This window comes from Xenopus laevis, chromosome 9_10L (assembly GCF_017654675.1).
Source record: "Xenopus laevis strain J_2021 chromosome 9_10L, Xenopus_laevis_v10.1, whole genome shotgun sequence".
Taxonomy (NCBI): domain Eukaryota; kingdom Metazoa; phylum Chordata; class Amphibia; order Anura; family Pipidae; genus Xenopus; species Xenopus laevis.
The window spans coordinates 35,662,184-35,682,575 of NC_054387.1; the positions used below are offsets into that span (position 1 = coordinate 35,662,184).

The 20,392-nt window shown below is 39.6% G+C and overlaps 1 protein-coding gene across 1 annotated transcript in view; it reads right to left on the reverse strand.

Moving 5' to 3' along the window:
• The window catches only part of slc12a5.L (solute carrier family 12 member 5 L homeolog), a 51,632-nt gene that overhangs the window by 20,645 nt on the left and 10,595 nt on the right, over nucleotides 1-20,392 (reverse strand). The window contains exons 2-7 of the mRNA XM_018235169.2: nucleotides 13,032-13,111; nucleotides 9,953-10,084; nucleotides 8,763-8,909; nucleotides 2,174-2,228; nucleotides 947-1,077; nucleotides 255-496 (exon numbers count right to left, since the gene is read on the reverse strand). Coding sequence (XP_018090658.1) covers nucleotides 255-496; nucleotides 947-1,077; nucleotides 2,174-2,228; nucleotides 8,763-8,909; nucleotides 9,953-10,084; nucleotides 13,032-13,111 — 787 coding nt within the window. The remainder of the gene's footprint in view (nucleotides 1-254; nucleotides 497-946; nucleotides 1,078-2,173; nucleotides 2,229-8,762; nucleotides 8,910-9,952; nucleotides 10,085-13,031; nucleotides 13,112-20,392) is intronic.

A 20,392-nucleotide genomic window follows, 5' to 3' on the forward strand; every position in this document is an offset into this window, starting at 1 on the left:
AGGGAAATAAAGTTAGGTTTTAAAAACATACAATAGCAGAATCTCCTACATAGTGTCACACAGACAATGTGGGTTGTGTAATAACAAAGGCAAAATGTGCCCGAGGTCAGGCTCCAACCAATCAATTGTGTCCTTACATTGCTAATTGTATTGAATCTGTAAAACCTAATTGCTGGTTGATTGCTTTCAGCTACTCAGCTACAATACTATTTATGTAAATAACAATATGTCAGAGCTTGTGACTGTAAACTCACGGGAAATCCGGAGGGTCGAAAGCTGACTTGATTACCCCAACATATATCGCGAGGATGGACAAGATGACACAACCCAAGAAAACCAGGGCAAACTTATTCACATATTTAACACCCACAAAAACCACAATGGCCATGCAGGTGAGCACACACGTGCCGTAAACACGCATATTGTTGAGCATTGCGGCAGCCTCCTCACTGGCCTCCTGAGCCTTAAAGATAGCCATGCCAGGGAAGAGATACGTCTGCAGGAGGAGAAGAAAATGAACAATGAAAGGTTCAGTAAAGCCTGTAGACAACATTAAAAAGGGTCATGTCAATTTATTTGATGGGGTAAACATCATGGGACGATGGGGTAAACAAAGTTTTCAGTGCCTAAAACCCATTTAAGACAGGGCACAAATCAGATCCACATATTGATCTAATTAACTACCAATTATCCATTTAGCATGTTGATTGTACATATATCCATCAATTGTGTTTGGCTATGCAGATTATTGTGTTGCCTTCTTCTTTAAACAGAGCTACTTATTATGCATGGAATAATACACAAATTGTAGGTCAGTATGCAATATTTGTATTCTCTGTTTATGGTGCTGGAGCTAATTGCAGAGGTCAGATATCAGAGTATCTTTATATCATGTATATAGCTAAGGATAGCTAAGGATGTGCAGATGGGTATAGTCCTCACTTACCACCAGGATCTCTATGGTTCCCAGGATGTACATGGCACCTGCAAATGTGGTTCCAAGATAAAAGCAAAGACCCACGGCTCCTCCAAACTCCGGCCCAAGCGATCGAGAGATCATGTAATACGATCCACCAGCTATAGACAGACAGATGTCTTAGGGGCATTCACTGCAAAAATGCACTGTACATAAAATTAAAACGGCACCTCTTGCCACTGCACTGCACCTCATACCACTGCACTGTTCTAGGTATTTATGCACTGCATCCTAATACCACTGCCCCCATGTGCCACTGCTCCTAGTACCACACAGGTAACTACCAAAATAAAGGGAATAGGTTTGAATCAGGTCCTTCACACAGGAGTAGTTTATAAGTTGCTGAACCAATTCATACCTTATGAAGAAAGGTATTGGGCAGGATGGAAGCTATCACGGCTACAGGAGGAGACTTTGTGGGTTATAGGACAGATATACATTTATCCTTCATCAACTCAACTTGGGGATCCTGGCATGCCGAGGTGTTTCGGCCATGAGGCAAGGTGAAGTGACTAGTCTCAGGTGGCACTTCTTCTACTATCAGTAACCAACTGGAGAAGTGGCATAACCTTCCATGGTGCACACATACAATTAAGATCTGAAGCAGAAACTTTTGCATCTTCTCTTTACTATTGATAGCCTCCCTGGATACGCTCTATGTATGGGTATGGAGGAAGGGGGTCTGGGTGGCTGGGTATAGGGGCAGTAGGGGGCACCCAGGTTCTGTTGCCTGAGGAGCAAACTCCTCCATCTTGGGCATGCAAGGTAAAGCAAAAGGAACTAAGTTGACTACAAACACCCATCACAGACTTCAGATGGAGAAAGTGAAAACTCTCCTGTGCATTCATTTGGTAGTTACCTGCACATATTAAACACTGTACTGCATCTCAAACCATGTCACTACAGTTTGCCATGTATCACAGCTCCTTGAACCACTAAATCTCACAGGGCGATACACTTTCTGTCTTGATACATAACAGTCTTGAATTTATACATTCCAGCGACCATATCCACTTGTTAAACCCTTTAGCTAGATGATTCAAAGTAACACCCCCCACACAGTGTCTGCTGTTAATGTCAATAGAATTCCCCCCCCATACACACATACACAAACACACACTGCGTCTGCATCCAGTGGCACTCTTCACCCCCAACCCCTCTTCCCCCACGCACTGCATCTCCCCTGCATCCCCCTACCTGGCACAACTCCATTGGTAGCGATGGCGCTCATTGAGATAGCAGTCAGCATTGTCTGCAGAGCAAACACAGGGAGGCGCAATGAGCTTGTGCCCAATGCATAATGGGAGGGAGATGATGAAAGGAGCAGTGCATCATAGAGGGGAGGAGGGACATGAGACGCAATGCATCATGGGAGGATATCAGAAGCAGTGCACCATGAAATTGTCTCCGGTACAGTGCATGGTGGGGTGAAGATGTCAAATGCAGTGCAATGTGGAAGAGTATTTTTGTGCAGTGCATAGTGGGAATAAATGATATCAAATGCAGTGCACATGTTGAATGCTCTGCACACTCAGAAGAGGTGATCTGAGATGCAATGCACGTTGTGATACTTGATGCAGTGCACAGTTGTACGATGGCACCTGGGGCAGCAGTGCACTTAAACAGGATGTTATATCCAATGTGGTGCAAGGCCAGATGATGTGATACCAGATGCAGCGCACCACCGAAAGATGTGATTTCAGATGCAGTGGAAGGTGTGACAATGTGATATCGGATGCAGTGCACAATCAGAAGGTATGATATCAGTTGCAGTGCAAGCAAAAGGATGTGGAACCAATCACAAGTTGGAGGATTTGACATCAAATAAGGTCCAGTACAATGGTCATGATATCAGACAGCTTATCAAGAAACAACAGCAGACACACAAGTGCGGATGAATCATCGGGCAGCCACAATGTTAAAATAGCCGGCACAAATATACAACATGACACATGCGAACCATGGGAATTATTTTGATATTGTAAGAAAAAGTGAATATACAATATCAGGGAACATGGCAGGAACTGTACAAAAATACATGATTCGGCAGATGCTGGACAACAAAATCAGAAAATATAATTTATAAATGCATCACAGCTTATTACTTATTCCGTCATAGGAAGTACTCGCTGATGCAATGAGGATGCTAGAGATGTGATGTCATAGGAAAGTGCAATAAGAGCTTATGATAACTGATTGGTAGAAGGTGGAAGAAGGCCATGGACTACACAACTAATGGTTTGATATCAGGTGAGAAATGGATGGCATACAGCACAATAGCAGGACTTGATGTTAGACAGTAAGAGTCTATATAATACCAGGTAAAGATGAATGGAAGGGACAACTTTCATTACACAAAGGATTTTACAAGGAATTGACGTTAGAAAATATACAACGCAGGGGTGGAATAACAGCGAGGGGATGTAATACTGTATGACCAAATAGATAAATAAATTAAGATGTAAACAAGTTAGGTTCAACATCAAACAAGAAAGTGTTATGGTGTATGACATCACACAATTACAGGAAATTGTATTCACTAATATAAAGGGATGTAATGTACAAGGGTTCAGTATCAATGAAGAAGTGATGTCATGCAGTGCACTGTTGGAGCATGTGATGTCAGACATTACATCAATAAGGAGGAAATATCAGATACCAGATAAATACAGGTGAAGTGACTGCCTTCAATATACAGTGGGGTTTTATATCTGGCAAAACAGTGATGTCATGCAGCAACAACGCCCCATTCAAATATGTGATATAAGAAGAGGAAAAAATATTAGGACCCAGGTACAGTACAGGAATGTGATTACAGTTGGCAAAAGCACATAGTCCAGAATACAATGAGGGTTTTATATTAGGTAGGAAAGTGATGAAATTAGGGATGCACCGAATCCACAATTTTGGATTCGGCCGAACCCCCGAATCCTTGGCGAAGGATTCGGCCGAATACCGAACCAAACCCTAATTTGCATATGTAAATTAGGGGTGGGAAGGGGAAAACATTTTTTACTTCCTTGTTTTGTGACAAAAAGTCACGCGATTTCCCTCCTCACCACTAATTTGCATATGTAAATTAGGGTTTGGATTCGGTGCATCCCTAGATGAAATACAGGGCATATTTATCAGAGTGTGAAGTTAGAGAGAATATCCCATGTTCTCTATTCACTTGCACAGGAGTTTTAGGGGCATTTATCAAAAGGTTCTCTTTTTTGCATACGGATACCGTAAATATGTCCCAAAAATCGTGCACAAGTGCAAAGAAAGCAGTATAACTTTAATTGGTGGCGAAACTCTAGTTGATAAATAGGCTGCACAGTGGATGTCCTATCAGATGAGTGATATTGATATGGACATAAGTAATGGAAGACACATGACATATTTACAACATCTGTTTTTTCTTGGCATAAACACAGAATGTAGCTCCACTTGCAGAAGGTACAAGTTATGCATCCAACACAAAGGTCAGAGCATGTAACTAGAGAAGGACAAACAGAGGGAAGTATATGGCGGTGGCTATGATGTTACACATTGTCACAGTACTGATTTAATATACTTTCATTTACCCATCAAAATGATAATAAATCATCCCCCATCAGTCAGAAATGAATTAGGACATTTTACAGGGGACCGGATGTGTTTTAAGGATTTTGTAAAATGAAACGGAGGCTACATGATATCAAAAGCAGATCATCTCACATCAGGCAAAACCAAAGGATGATGAGATATCAAACGCAAGGCATATGAAATCAGAGACACGTGATATATCCGTCACGATCACATGATGCAATATCAGTCAGAGGTGATATGGAGTACAGGGACTATACATGAAGCAGGACACAAAGGCATATTCCAGTGAAATCACACAGGATTGGAGAACGTGATATCAGACACAACCACAAGGTATGAAATCAGACCACAGGATATCAGACACAATATGAGATTGCTATATGGAGTGGTTTAGAAGACACATTATTTTGCCTAATCTCAATTACAGTTATAGGGAAGGCAATAGTTACTGGGGCTGGTGTGGACAAACTAACTTCAGAAGTTAGTAGACAAGTCACTAAAACTGTAGATCTGTTCTTTGTTCCCGTCATTATCACATACAGTAGATGTGATCCGTTCTCCTGAAACCCATTATCTGGATTATGGGGTGATTATGATAGAACGAATCCTTATTGGAGGCAAAATAATACTATTGAGTAAATGATTTTTTATAAAATTCAAGATATGGAGATCCAAATTACAGAAGGATCCCTTATTATGAAAAGCGCAGGTCCTTGAGTAACATGTTCCATAGCCGTATACACAAAAGGCCATAAGATATCACACTGTAACCAGAGACACAGACTGGAGGAGACCATAGCAAACACAATAAGTCATATTATAAGGATATGGGACATGATCACAAGGATATTTTTACGGGACTAAATTGAAAGGGCCACTCTATCTTCATTTTATACTTTGCTTTCAGTGACAGTTACAATAATAAGAGGTAAATTGCTAATAATTAGTGAGGGGCAAATTTATCCCGTTTCGCCACGAAATTCACGAATTTCGAAACGGACGAAGAATTCACCAATTTTGACACACATTAAAGTCAATGGGCGTCCGTTTTATTGTTGCCAGCTATGAATTTGCGCCTGGCGAATAAATTAGCCCATCACTACTAATAATTACTCTTGTGACCCCTACTGGTGGTGCTATGAAGAAGATTACAGATCCGATAACCTCTCATACCCTTCCTATTGCTTTTCGCCCCCAAGACTATGGGGTATATTTATCAAAAAGTGAAGTTAGAGATCGCCACAGTCCACTAGCATGAAATTCCGCCACTCTCCATCCATTTCTATGGGATTTTGAAAGGCATATTTATCAAAGGATGAACCCATTGATAAATACTCTTTTAAAATCCCAAAGAAATAAATAGAGAGAGGCGGAATTTCACTTTAGCGGATGTGGCGATCTCTAACTTCACTCTTTGATAAATATACCACAAAGGGTTACCTGATTTATTTGAGGGGTGTCCAGTCAAATGGGACTGTACATAGAACTCTTTATAGTAGGTACAATTGCCCAGGTCTTCTCATCGTACAGAGAGAGGCTATTTAACTACATCTGCATGTGGTACATAAATAAGACTTGACAAGATGATAGGTGAGATATTGTATGAAAACAAGGAGGGGGATATTCAGTGGACAGGGGAGACATTAACACAGGCACTCTGATATCAAACACAGTCACTAGTAAATAAAGCATTGTATGGAAATACATGGAAATGGAAATACAGGTATGGGATCCATTATCCGGAAACCCGTTATCCAGAAAGTTCCGAATTATTGAGTGGCTGTCTCCCATAGACTCCATTATAAGCAAATAATCCAAATCTTTAAAAATGATTTCCTTTTTCTCTGTAATAATAAAACAGTACCTTGTACTTGATCCCAACTAAGATATCACTAATCCTTATTGGAAGCAGAACCAGCCAATTGGGTTTATTTAATGTTTACATGACTTTAGGTATGAAGATCCAAATTACAGAAAGATCCGTTATCCGGAAAACCTCAGGTCTCAAGCATTCTGGATAACAGGTCCCATACCTGTACAAGGTCTCCCTTCTGCAAGTAAATGATGCAACCCCTTTAAGGGTAAGGGCACACGCTGCAATTTCGGGAGACTAGTCGCCCAGTGAGGAATCGCTTCTTCTTCGGGCAACTAATCTCCCCGAACTGCCTCCCTGCCAGCTAGAATCTAAATTGCCGGTGGGATGTCTCTCAGAACGCTTCATTTTCCGAACTCGCCCCAAAGTTGCCTCACTAGGAAACTTTGGGTGACTTCGGAAAGCCGAAATAGCAGCGTGTGCCCTGGCCCTAAAGCTGATTAAAATGATGGAATTAACATTTTTGGGAGATACTACTTTTACAAATAAGGATTGAACAGAAAGATGAGCAATAACAATGTACAACAAGAAAATCTAGCCTTGCAGTACATCCTCTTTGGCTGCTGGGGTCAGTGATCCCTGCAATTCAGCAGTCAATTATAATAATATATATGGAAATATAAGATAATCGCTGAATACTAAAAGTTAATTTAAAGGTGAACTCTTCTCTAAGGGCCATAGTGTTTTGTTCATTGGAGTGGTGATGGGGGGCTCTACGACTATCTATGGCATCAGTGGAAAGAGACCCAAGCACGTTGGTATCACTAACCACTCATCTGAAATCATACCTTCTGTCACCCGGGTGCAGAAAGAACTACAAAGGTCGGTGCATTGTGCAAAATGTATACCAATGCATGCAATTGCATTTTCAGACAAGCACAACCATAATAAACACTTCTGAAACTTCAGAGTAGATGGCAGCCATGTTGTTAGAGATGGGTTTTATTGCATAGGGAACTGCTTCAGCCAGAAAAAAGGGCAGTTGGAAGATTGGTTTGAATGTTCATCCAAATTATACATTTCTATGCACATTTTCAGTTATATGTTGACTGATTTCAAGTTATTTGTAAGTGCAATTGCTTTTGACACAGTCTGTCAGGCTCTTTCTACGCACTTTCTATTCATTGTGCTACTAGTTCTGACTCTTGACACCATGTAGCTCACATCCAGCCAAGAGCCCCGTTTCTGTAAAGCCTTGGATTCTCTGTGATGAACAAGCTATTAAGAAGCATGAAAGGCATTATGAAATTTGGAGTCTTGGCTGGTGGAAAGGTAACTTGCTACATTACATTTATTAAAGTCCAAATGCCAAAAACTTGAAAAATTCTAGTTTTTTTTTAATATAAAATCTTTTAGTGGAAAAAAAACTTGAATTTTCTGAGATTTATTATACCCTGAGACTGCAAAAAGTCAGAATCTGAAAATCTGCCATCTCAAACCTGCGAGGTTATATATAAGTCAATGGGAGAGGTCCCTATCCTATTTGGAAGTTTATGTGGTCTGAGCTGGATTTAGCCCGAAAATGTGACTATTTCGGGCAAAAGTCCAAAAAAAATTTTCAGGAAAATGCTGTAAAAATTGATCGAAAAAAGCATTTGGATTTTTGCTTGATTTTATCAAGTTTTTTATCAAGCTTTTTTAATACTAATTAAGGTCAAATTATGGATTCTAGTTTGGTCGGACTATTTTAAATAAAATAATCATAAAAAATTGGATTTCGATAAATAACCCCCCTCGGTTCACTAACTATTAAAAAGGCACTGTACAAAAGTGCGGAAAAAACTGTTGCCATTCCTCTTTTATTGAACTAATTGCAGGGTCAAAAAAATATGAGGCTCATTTAGGTCCTAAGCAGATACTGGAAGTTCTAGTAGAAGAAATGCTAGGGCTGCAGGATGGGATTATCTCATTAGAACAAGGTACTTTATTCTTGTTTTGGGAGGCTCTGAGCCTCCTGAGAATAAATGAAGCTTCATGAGAGGAAGATGGATACTGGTATAATTATAACTGAATTATTTGTCACTACTGCTGGACAACAGGTCCCATTGGCAGTCATGGCATTCCAATAATTATAGTTTAACAACAGCCAAAGGCCTACAGCTGAAAATTATTACCCTATGCCACCCAACAGGGACAATATTGTACCTTATATTATGGGCATCATGGCCCTTTAGATACATCCTTTGTACTACGATTTGGAGTTGTCGTTTGCAACAGCTTATACATTATTACCTGGCAACAGATGATCAGCAACATCTTATACAACAATCTCATTGATTTAATGATTTCCTGTTTGACTTTTTTTGCCTGGCCATAGGTTTGCCCAGGGTCAGTACTCACACAAGAGCAGCACATCATAACCATAATGAAAGATTCCATGATGCCACCGACTCCGACCACCCAGGTGAGACGCAGGAATAAGATCACTCCAAAAATGTTCTGTAAGCAGGGGAGGTAAACACCCATGAAGGTGCCCATGCGGGGTGCCTGCAATCAAACAAATAGGACACTTATTACTGTACAGTGAGTTTTTCTGGAGGGGCAATATTGAATAATAGATGGTACCTCATTGGCTGGACTGGGCTAGTAATTATTACCATTAGGAATTACGCCTTTATTGGAGTTACCCTTAGATCCTTTCTGGTACCTGTCTATGTTACAAATGAGGTAGGTGTGTCATCGATGTCTACACCCAGAAGCAAAGTAGGATGTGAGTAGCCAATGATGCCTACACACAGGTAATGATGAAGTGCAGTTCACTGTCAGGTCCACCTAGTTGCTGACTGGCAGCCATACTACAGCACTGTTATATGCAGATCCCTCTATGAATGAATCACAATGTAATAACACTATTTGGTTGACTGCAATTAGTGGTTCCCCAACAATCCCCCATTACCTGGCTAGAGAGTATTTGTGTTTGAAACTATATATATATATATATATATATATATATATATATATATATATATATATATATATATATATATATATATATATTATTTAATAAAAGAATGGGCATAGAACATGTTCAGCAAAAGTCCTATTTATTGTGTTGACGTTGAACAAATGTGAAAATTATTGAGAATAAAGTAGATGTTTCACTGCATCGAATAAATATCCAAAGAGCCAGTTTCCTCTAAAACCCAAGATCCTAAATGGGGAGGAATTGAAGAGAGTCTTCATTTTAAAATCGACTTTAAATTGAGGAAAAGGTAGAACCTGTATTCTGCTTGATGACATTCTGTTGGTTTGTTTGTAGGGGAGCATCATGGATGTAGGAGTCTTTGTTTTTAATTTGAAAAAGAATGGGTATAGATGCCATGCTTACGTACTGGAACAGTCAGTTCCCTGCTAAAATTAATGACGTGCTATGTAGACCTTCAATTAACCAACATTGAGTAGGATGGAGCACTCAGAAGCAGACTCTGCTGCAATATATTTATTGGGTCTCAATGTCATGGATCCTTTTTCAAGTGAAAAACATGTAGACCTTCCTGGGTGCAAATTCACATAAGAAACTATTTTCCCACCTGAATTGGTTTCTTCTTCCCTCCCTCATTGTTCTCTGCTTCCTCGTGTTCTTTCACACCTTGCGTCAGGTTTGTGTAATTGGCCAAGCCACTGAGGAGTGAGGATACCATGGGACTGGTGTCCATTTCCTCCTGAAAGACAAAATTGATGGTGGGAAAGTTGATACAAAGAGAAGGTTATAGAGAAAATTGAAGACAATGTATGAAGAACATCCCTGTGGGATAGGCACTAAACTCAAAGAAAGAGGTTGATACAGGTATGGGATCCATTATCTGGAAACTCCTTATCCAGAAAGCTCCGAATTACGGCCATCTCCCATAGACTTCCTTTTTCTCTGTAATAATAAAACAGTAGCTTGTACTTGATCTAAATTTAGATATAAATAATCCTTATTGGAAGCAAAACCAGCCTATTGGGTTTATTTAAAGGGAACCTGTCACCCAGACACAAAAATCTGTGTAATAAAAGTTATTTTCAAATTAAAAAGGAAATCTAATTTCTATTTTTTATGAAAGCATTCATAGCTTTTGTAAGCTCATTTAAAAATCTCAACTGTCAATCAAATATTGTCTGCCCCTCCTCTATGACCTGGGCATAGAGGCGGGGCAGACAATTACTTTTACTTTCCATTCAGCACTTACTAGATGTCACTGCTCTCCGCATATATTCTCCTTTTCTTCACCATTTAATTGAGTAGCCAGGGCATGGGGATGGACATTGGGTCCCCCATTCTGGTGCACAAACAAGATTTGCCTTGTCTTAATAAGAGTGTCCACAAAATGGCTCCTACCTACTTGCTATAATTATGATTTCCCAGACTGAAGGAAACAAGATTCAAATAATTTATATAGTGTAATTTAAGGTTAATTTTGCTTGAATAATGTGATAAAATAGGATTTTGAATAATTTTCTGGGGTGACGGGTCCCCTTTAATGTTTTCATGATTTACTTGTAGATTTTAGGTATGAAGATCCAAATTAAAGGAAAGATCCGTTATCTGGAAAATCCTAGCTCCCAAGCATTCCAGGTCCCATACCTGTAATGCTATAAACATGATAGTCAGAGAGGTTTTATAGATATAATATTGGTTCACCTTTAAGTTAACTTTTATTATGTTATAGAATGGGCAATTCTAAAAAAATTTTCAATTGGTATTCATTATTTATTTTGTATATTTTTTTAAATTAATTTGCCTTTTTCTGCTGACTCTTTCCAGCTTTCAAAAGGGGGACACTGACCCCATCTAAAAACAAATGCTCTGTAAGTCTACACATGTATTGTTATTGCTACTTTTTATTACTTGTCTTTCTTTTCAGGACTCTCCTATTCATAGTCCAAACTCTTATTCAAATCAATACATGGTTGCTAGGGTAAGTTGGACCCTAGTAACCAGATTGCTGAACATTGTTAAACATTGCAAACTGGAGAGCTGCTGAATAATAGCCCAAATAATGTAAAACCACAAATTATAAATTGCAAATTGTCCCAGAATATCATTCTCTACATCATATTGACAGTTAACTCAAAGGTAAATAACCCCTTTAAAACCCAGGCTGGTCTCTCAGGAGCTCTAACTGAGAGAGATACAAAGAGAGGTCTGGCAACCAAACGCATAGAAGTCTATGTATACGTACACACACAGTTGCCTGCTCAGGGGTCTGTAATGTTGCTGCCATTGTATTTTTGCTGAATTGTTATTGCTGATAAAAGCTATTTATGTTGTTTGAATTGCTTTTGAAAGAAAACTGCCTTTATTTTGCAATCTGTTTCTACAGGCAGAAATAAAAAACTTTTTTATTTTGCCGACATGACACTTACGTTGCAAGAGCCTGCCTTAGTAATATAGAATAAGGTTTTCAAATATCCAAGACTGGACCTATATGCCATGCAGTTATTGGGCTACATCTCTCTGAAAAACGTTCAGAGAAAACCGCTCAGACTCAACGCAAGTAAAAAAAAGTAACGAAGTTTCACACACTGGATAATAATACATAATAAAACACACGCTGCATGGCTGGCTTCGCATGGCTAGCCATTAGGGAGGGGTGAATTTTTTCGGCTCGTTTCGCCGAAAAAATGGCGCCCATAGACTTGTATGGCGTAAAAAAAAAAACTTGCATCAAAAAAAATTCACTGTGCGACAAATTTTTGGCGAAACTAAACAAGTCAAATTCGCCCATCCCTACTAGCCATGCACCATGTTTTATTATGGATTAAATAAAGATTCTCAATTTTTAAACTAACAGTCCAGTGTGTGGAACTTTGTTACTTTCTCCTCTCTGAAAAAGGTGTAACACCCTGCCTGGGCTTGAACCGGTGACTTTGTATTATTAATGCTGTTTGCATTACCTCTGCTTTACCACTGCTCTATAGGAGCAGCTACTAAGTGTGTTATTCACTACTATTGGTATCCCTGTATTTGCAAGTAGGTGTGACCGTTTCACCTGTTGTTAATCTGCCCTCAGGTGTTCTGAGTTAGTCATTATTCTGGCTATAAAAACCTGCTCTGCACTGACTCACTGGCTGTTACATGTCAAGCTTGTTTGCTCCTAGGTGCTCTGTTCCCTGTGATTGTTGTTCCTTTTACTCCAGTCGCCTGCTCCTGTCCCCTGTGCGGCTTTATAGTTCTGACCTGGCTTCTTCCTGACCTTGAGTTTGCCTCATGATTCTTCTCCTGTTATCTGGTTCTGACCTGGCCTTTCTGACTATGTCCAGCTCCTTCCTTACTGCTCCTTCCCCAGAATATATGTTTGGCTCCCTTGCCTGGCCCTATGCGAGTACTGGAATCACTTGCAGTAAGTCCTGGCGGCACCCAAGTAGCTGAGGGCCAGGCCCAAAGCCAAATGTCGCTGATATAGGCAGAAAAGCATGCCTAGACTGGAATACATTATGCTACACATTTTAGAGATACAGTGTGAGCAGGGTTGCCACCAGGCTGGTATTTTACCGGCCTAGCCGGTAAAAATGATGCTAGATGCCAATGTTATTAATAGGAAAAAATGGCAAGAATAGAGGAAGGCCGGCAACCCTAAGTGTGAGAGAGAATTCAGGCGATGGGACAACTGAGAACCAAGTTACCTCAAACAGTGCCATGTTCTTTCCCGTGTCCATCTCTGAACTGTTAATGAATGGAGAGCTCTCCTTGGGATTTCCATCTCCTGAAGAATAATAGAAGACATTGTTAGAGGTATGTATGTCATATATTTAACATATAAACCATTCAATATTTGCATTCCAACAGCTGACCAGTAAATGCTGCCTGCTGTTTGTTTGCTATAGACTTATAGAATACGTTGCACCTTCTATTACATTGGCCCTTGTGTCTGGTTGGGTTCTCTTGGCTCATACGTGCGGTTGCCAAGGCCACAAATCATCTGTGTGGATTACAAATAACAACTATGGCTGGATAAGGATAATGAATTACTATTATTATTATTACTCTACAGGAAGTCAATTTAATACCATCCAAGGTATCTATTGTTAGAATCCTTACAAACCCTTTAAATATTGCTAGCATCAGGTCCTGACATACATAAACATTCATGTTCAGTTGTGGCTATTACTGTAACTCACTGCGGGGAAAAGCATTAGTTACAAACTGCGCTTTCAAACAAAAATGGCCACTAAAATCTTGAATGTGATCTCTAAACAACCTTCACATTTCTTGCTCACTGTACATTTACTGTTATTTTAAATAAGGACAGCTAATGTCCTTGTAGTGCACAGTAAATCAGACACACATGTAGATGCTTAAAATAACCTTATAGGGAACATGTCTACTGATAATAGTTGTGTTGCTAAGCAAAGAGATATTGGAGAAACCCAAGAATTGGGGTGAATAAGTATTTTTTCGGGGGGGAGGGAGTACCCACATGCCCCAGGGTTTGAATTTTTGGCACTATGTCACTTATTTGTGGCTTAATATTTTTTTACAAAATATTTTCCAATATTTGGTGGGGCACCAAAGTTTTCCACACTATCATTTTCATTCTACTTATACTGTAGACGCTGCTTTTAAAACCTGTTACTTAGTATGTTTTCATGTGGTTGGTCAGATGCCATTTGATGTGGCTTTATAGTGCTGTATTCACACAAGTGTCCTTTATACCTTCCTTTTATACCTATTACAGATTATTATATTTTTACAGATCTATTATTGTAAAAAAACAAGGAGGATTTTTCTTATAGTTTTTGTCTAAATTCTCACCTTCAATTGATCAGGTTGTGTAGAGGTTTAATTACTAGTCATAGATTATGCAGAAGAAAGCAGGAGAGCGTGGGGTTTACTGCTTTCTTCTGGATAAGATACAATATATATTATTGGTAATTGGGGGAGGGGAATCCAGATCTTTGTCTTAAGCAGGGCCCCCATACTTTTTTTACCCATGAGCTACAATCTAATGTAAAAAACAGTTGGAGAGCAACCCAAGTATGCAAAATGTTCATGAGGGTGCCAATTATGGGCTGGGCTGTGATTGACTACTAATAGCCCCTATATGACTGGCAGCCCACAGGAGGCTATGTTTGGAAGTACATCTGCTTTTTATGCAACCAAAACTTGCCTCCAAGCCAGGAATTCAAAAACAAACACCTGCTTTGAGGCCACTGGGAGCAACAGGCAAGGGGTTGCTCACAAGCCACTGGTTGGGGAACACTGCCTAAGGGCTCTTACAGACGAGCGTTTGAAGCTGCACTCCCCTGCGTTCCGTTTTTATGCGTTCAGCCGCAGGGGAGTGCAGAGTAGACGTATTCAGTTTTTTTCAATGGGGCTGTACTCACACAGGCGCATGTAGGCGCCGAACGCAGGTTGAGACGCAACATGCTGTATTTTTCCTGCGTGCGGCGCCTACATGCGCCTGTGTGAGTACAGCCCCATTAAAAAAACTGAATACGTCTACTCCTGTTATAGAATGGCTAATTTTAAGCAACTATTCAATTGGTCTTTATTTTTTATGTTTTTTTTAATTTGCTTTCTTTTGCTGACTCTTTCCAGCTTTCAAATGGGGGTCATTGACCCGATCTAAAAACAAATGCTCTGTAAGGCTACATATTTATTGTTATTGCTACTTTTTATTGCCCATCTTTCTATTCAGGCCCCTCCTAATTATATCCCAGTCTCTCTTATTGAAATCCTTGCATGGTTGCTAGGGTAATTTGGATCCTAGCAACCAGACTGCATGAATTGCAAAATGGAAGGCTGCTGAATAAAAAGCTAAATAACTAAAAAAAACATAAATAACACAAAATGAAAAGCAATTGCAAATTGTCTCAGAATATCACTCGCTGCATCATACTAAAAGTTGATTTAAAGGTGAACCACCCCTAAACATCAACATGGCTTTATGTTTATTATTATCAAGCAGAGCCTGCTTCTTCCACCAACCTCAGCCTAAGTTCCCCCAGCTCAATAGCACCACCACTGACTTCAATCCGACTCCCTCCCAACCAGCTTGCTGATCCTACCAAGTCCACTCCCCCTTAGCAGCAGAAGGTGGGGACCTTGCAGAAAAGAATTGGGCGGACTGTGCTCACCCTGTGTTGCACCCTGTGCCCCCGCCAATACTGATTACCCCTATTTCCAGCTATGTCATCAACAAAAGAAATGTCTCTTTCAGAGACGTAACTAGAGGGGGACGGGCCCTGGTGCGAAACGTGCAGCTGGGCCCCGCCCCCATCCGTACGGCCAGAAACAGCCGCATTAGAACAGAGTGGAGCGAGTTGCCAGGGGGCCCTGGGGGGGGGGTGCAGGCCCTGGCCAAATCGCAACCCCTGCTCCCCCGGTAGTTACGCCACTGGTCTCTTTTCACATAGGACCTTATGGAAAATTGAGTATGAGGTATGGGATCCCTTATCCAGAAACCAGATTTCTAGAAATCTTAATATTATGGGAAGGCCATCTCTCGTGAAGTCCATTTCAAGAAAATAATTCTATTTTATTTATAAAATAAAATGAGCTCCATCCCTGACCATATGACGTACTTAGCAATATTATCTAAGTCTTCAGTCCTGTTCAATCATGCATTTTGTTCCATCACTGAACAGCTGTAACCAACAGAAGCTTAGACTTAATATATTGTATTCCCTTAGGATGGATATTGAATGTGTCTTATTGGCTCTGTGACCCCTATTTTACCAGTGAGCGCTCTGGTGCCACCAAATAGGCGATGGTCCATCCAAAGGGAAGGCTCCCCTCTCCATCATAAAGGGGTGCAATTAAATGTAGTGGCAGGAATTTATTCTAATAATTAAAATGACAACATCAGCCGCAGCAGCTCATTGATATTGTCATTGTGGAGCGGTGTTTTATTATCAGTGTGCAGCGTATCCATGCGTGACATTGGTGTGAGTGATTTTGTCGGGATGACCCTTGAGGCAGAGAGGTGCAGTCGGAATGGAATCAGTGAGAATCAAAGATTTACTGCGCGGGTTGACATCTCTGCTTTATGAATGGGTACCTCTTTCCTGGTTGCCATGGTGAACTAGCTTCTGGGATTTGTCAAGGTCCAATCAATCATCATTATGATCATATGCATGCAGCCCTTTCGTCTGTTTGTCCTCCTTGAATTAAAGGTACCCTTCAGCAGCATCAGGTGTCCTCTCCCTTCTTCCTCCCCTACTTCATTTATTCTTCATCAGTTAATCCTCTCCTCCTTCTCCTTCTCATTATTATACTGCAGATTTATTCCTTAGTTATCTATAATGCTTTAATTAATACTGCCCTATGCTATCATTAATAATATGCAGGCAAATTGATCGTTGCCATAATTATAAACCACACAACGTTTTATCATTATAATTTCTAGACTAAATCATAATCATACAAACTATTAACCAGAGCACCACCATTTCCTACTATGCGTGCTCTTTGGAGATGTTCCTGGCTTTTACAACTGACCAACTGCACAGAAAATGACAGCCTAAAAATCACTTTTATTCTATAACCAGCCGGGGTGGGGGCTTAAAACACAATGGCACTGGTATAAGCTTGGCTATTACACACATCACTATGCCCTATTTTGGTGCAGTCCACGATCTGAATGACAGCGTCGCTGGCAAATGATCTTCAAACGTCTATCCACCCTGTGAGCTCTAGGGGGCAGACTCTGACAACGCTGTTGATATCTGTAGCCATGTTCATTTTATGTTATATATATATCTCTATCTCTATATCTATATCTATCTATCTATCTATCTATCTTTAAATTAATTTTTGTCTATCGGTGTGTTCTGAGCAGTCCTGGTGCACCCCTAGACTTGGGGAATTATCAGATGATGAGCCCTCTAGAAAAAATGGATGATAAATATGATGGGTCAGAACACACTGGCAGGAGATAGACGTTTTGCTGGTTAACATTTACTCATTGAAAAAAAGGTTGGGGTCTGGTGATATTGAAAATTACTCAATAATTGTCTGGATTTCAACTGTGTATTTGACCTGAGTTGATATTGTGAAGTTTCCATATAGATATAGTTGAGATTGTTTTTAACCAATGATTTTAGATTTTGCATAAAATAATGGTGTTCACTTATAGGGGCCCATTTACTTGGTTCGAGTGAAGGAATAGAGGAAAAAAAGTTTTTCGAATGGTCGAATATGGCTACTTCGACCATCGAATGGGCTAATTCGACCTTCGACTACGACCTTTGACTTCGAATCGAAAGATTTGAACTAAAAATCGTTCGACTATTCGACCATTCGATAGTCGATGTACTGTCTCTTTAAAAAATTCTTCGACCCCCTAGTTCGCCACCTAAAACCTCATCGTTCAATTCGAAGGATTTAATCTTTCGATCTAACGATTATTTCTTCGATCTTTCGATCGTAGGAATAGCGCAAAATCCTTCTTCGACAGTCGAATATCGAGGGTTAATTGACCCTCGATATTCGACCCTAGGTAAATGTGCCCCATAATGTTTTTATATTTATTGCACATTTACTTTCACATTCACTTTAGCACTTTGAAACAATAAGAATTGGTCACACTGGATGATGACCCTTAGTTGATACATAGTATAATCAGCATATATTGCTACTTGACTTTGTTACATCTGCATTAGGCACAAACTTTATTAATTGGATACTTTTAGCACAAAATATATTACTATAACATAATTTTATATATACTATATTAGTGTGATACTTTTAACAAATAGAGCACTCTATACACCTGATGTAAGACTCATTAAGTATGCATGGTGTGAAGGGAGGGTCCTATGTGGGTGGAGGGTATTTAAGTTTATTGGATTTTGGTATATTCACATCCTGATGACGGTCCCTTGAGGTACCGAAATGCGTAGATGTTTATATGATCTAGTAAAGGACTTTTTATAAACACCCTAATGCTGTGAGTGCTTCTTTTCACTACTGGTGTGTGTGTGTGTGTGTGTGTGTGTGTGTGTGTGTGTGTGTGTGTGTGTGTGTGTGTGTGTGTGTGTGTGTGTGTGTGTGTGTGTGTGTGTGTGTGTGTGTGTGTGTGTGTGTGTGTGTGTGTGTGTGTGTGTGTGTGTGTGTGTGTATATACACCTATATATATGCCTTTAGAAAGGTCCCTGAGTGGACCGAACCATCACGTTGGCTGTAACTGCATATATTTAAATACAATATTTTCACTGAAACCCCTGGAGTTGCTGGTCATTGGAACAGTATATGTATGTATATATATATACTGTATACAGAAGATCAGCACTCTCTGTAATTTGGTGAAACTGTGTTGATTTATTTCACAAAATATCTTATCCGACATTTCAGTCCCACATGGGGACCTTTCTCAAGGACTCATAGTCCTACCACTTTATCTCTTAACACCATACTAACCCTATCCATGATAATCATGCCCCTCGATCATTTTTATGCTGCCCCCATGCAGTACCCTACAGCAATAATTGGGCTCTATGAAATAAGCAAAGAAAGAGTATCCCCAGTGTGCAGTATTAACACAAACCTATAGGAGAATAAATACAAATCTAAAGTGCTAAAGTGCATGAAACCAATATTGCACCAGCTATTATAAATATCTTTTCCAATTTTAAGTTACGATTCATAATTAGAATTAAAATTGGTATCTCTGCCATAGTACTCAATACACTACTACTTTGGGTTATTTCCTTATGGATCAGGTTTTAGCTTAGATTTTATTATCGGCATAAATAAAATAAGGCAACAAAATCAATGGACTTTTTATTTTCAACCTCATAATCAAGATTTTAAAGTGACTTTCCTTCCTCCGCCAGTATTCCTTATATGGGGATTAATAGTTACCTGTATTGTAAAATATGTCACCAAGGCGTTCCATGACCATATTATATAATGACACAAGGTCAAAGGCCGAGTCCTTTTATACAGGTCATGGAACTCTGAGATGACTTCTAATATCCTTGTATTGAACATCGTTTGGTACATTATTTGTCACGTGACACAAATGATCTTACTAAGCACTGTTTATTTGGATATCATTTACACGATATTTATGGTTCTTGTATATTAAAATTGCACCTAGTTGACTTTATCTAACATGGTTGTACTGCTTCTTTGCCAACAACAGCAAAAGGTAAATCTGCCCTACTAGGAGGTGCAGAATGGGTGTGTTTCCATGGGGCAGTTATGCAAATAATATTATTGGGCAAATACTAAAAAACAAAAAGGTCCAACCAGAATGCAACCACTAGCAGTGGTTAAAACGGTAGTTCAAATGCATTGTCCAAAACCAAACCACTATAACCAAATGTCATCTCTTGTATCCGGAAAATCTCCAGTAATAGCCAAAGTAATGTACCCTGAAATCCAAGAGATTTTTCTTACAAGGTGACGTATTTACCTTTCCCAGTACAACATACAATGGTGCTTGAAAGTTGGCGAATAAAACTGACTTAAACTGAGATCTGTAGTCCTAAAACAAGATAATGAGATCTTAGTTAAATAACTTATCGTACTTCGAGTCAAAAACATGATGACTATTTATTTATGGAGTAAAATGATCCAAAGTTACATATTTAGTTGTGGCAAAAGTATATGAGCCTCTAGGATTCTTGGTTCAAGAGAGCCAGGTGTCTTGAGTCAATGGGATGATGATCAGTTGTGAATGTGGGGGGTCAGTCTTATTTACAGAACAAAAATCTGGGTCTTGACTATCCAAGTCTGATCTTAATAACACAGGTTTGTGGAAGTACCTGTCATGGCTCTAACAAAGGATATTTCTGAGGACATACAGAAACCATTAATGATACTCATCAAGCTGGAAAAGGTTACACAGCTAGTTCTAAAGAGTATAGGCTCAACTGGTTTGTCACTGGCAGATTATGTAGAGATGGAGACCTAGAGTAAGATGTGTTATACTACAGGAGATGTCAAAGAACGCCAGACTAGGTTCTAAGGAACCAAAGACCTATTTTGCATTGGTTAATGTCATTGTTCATAAGTCCACCATCAGGAGAACCCTGAA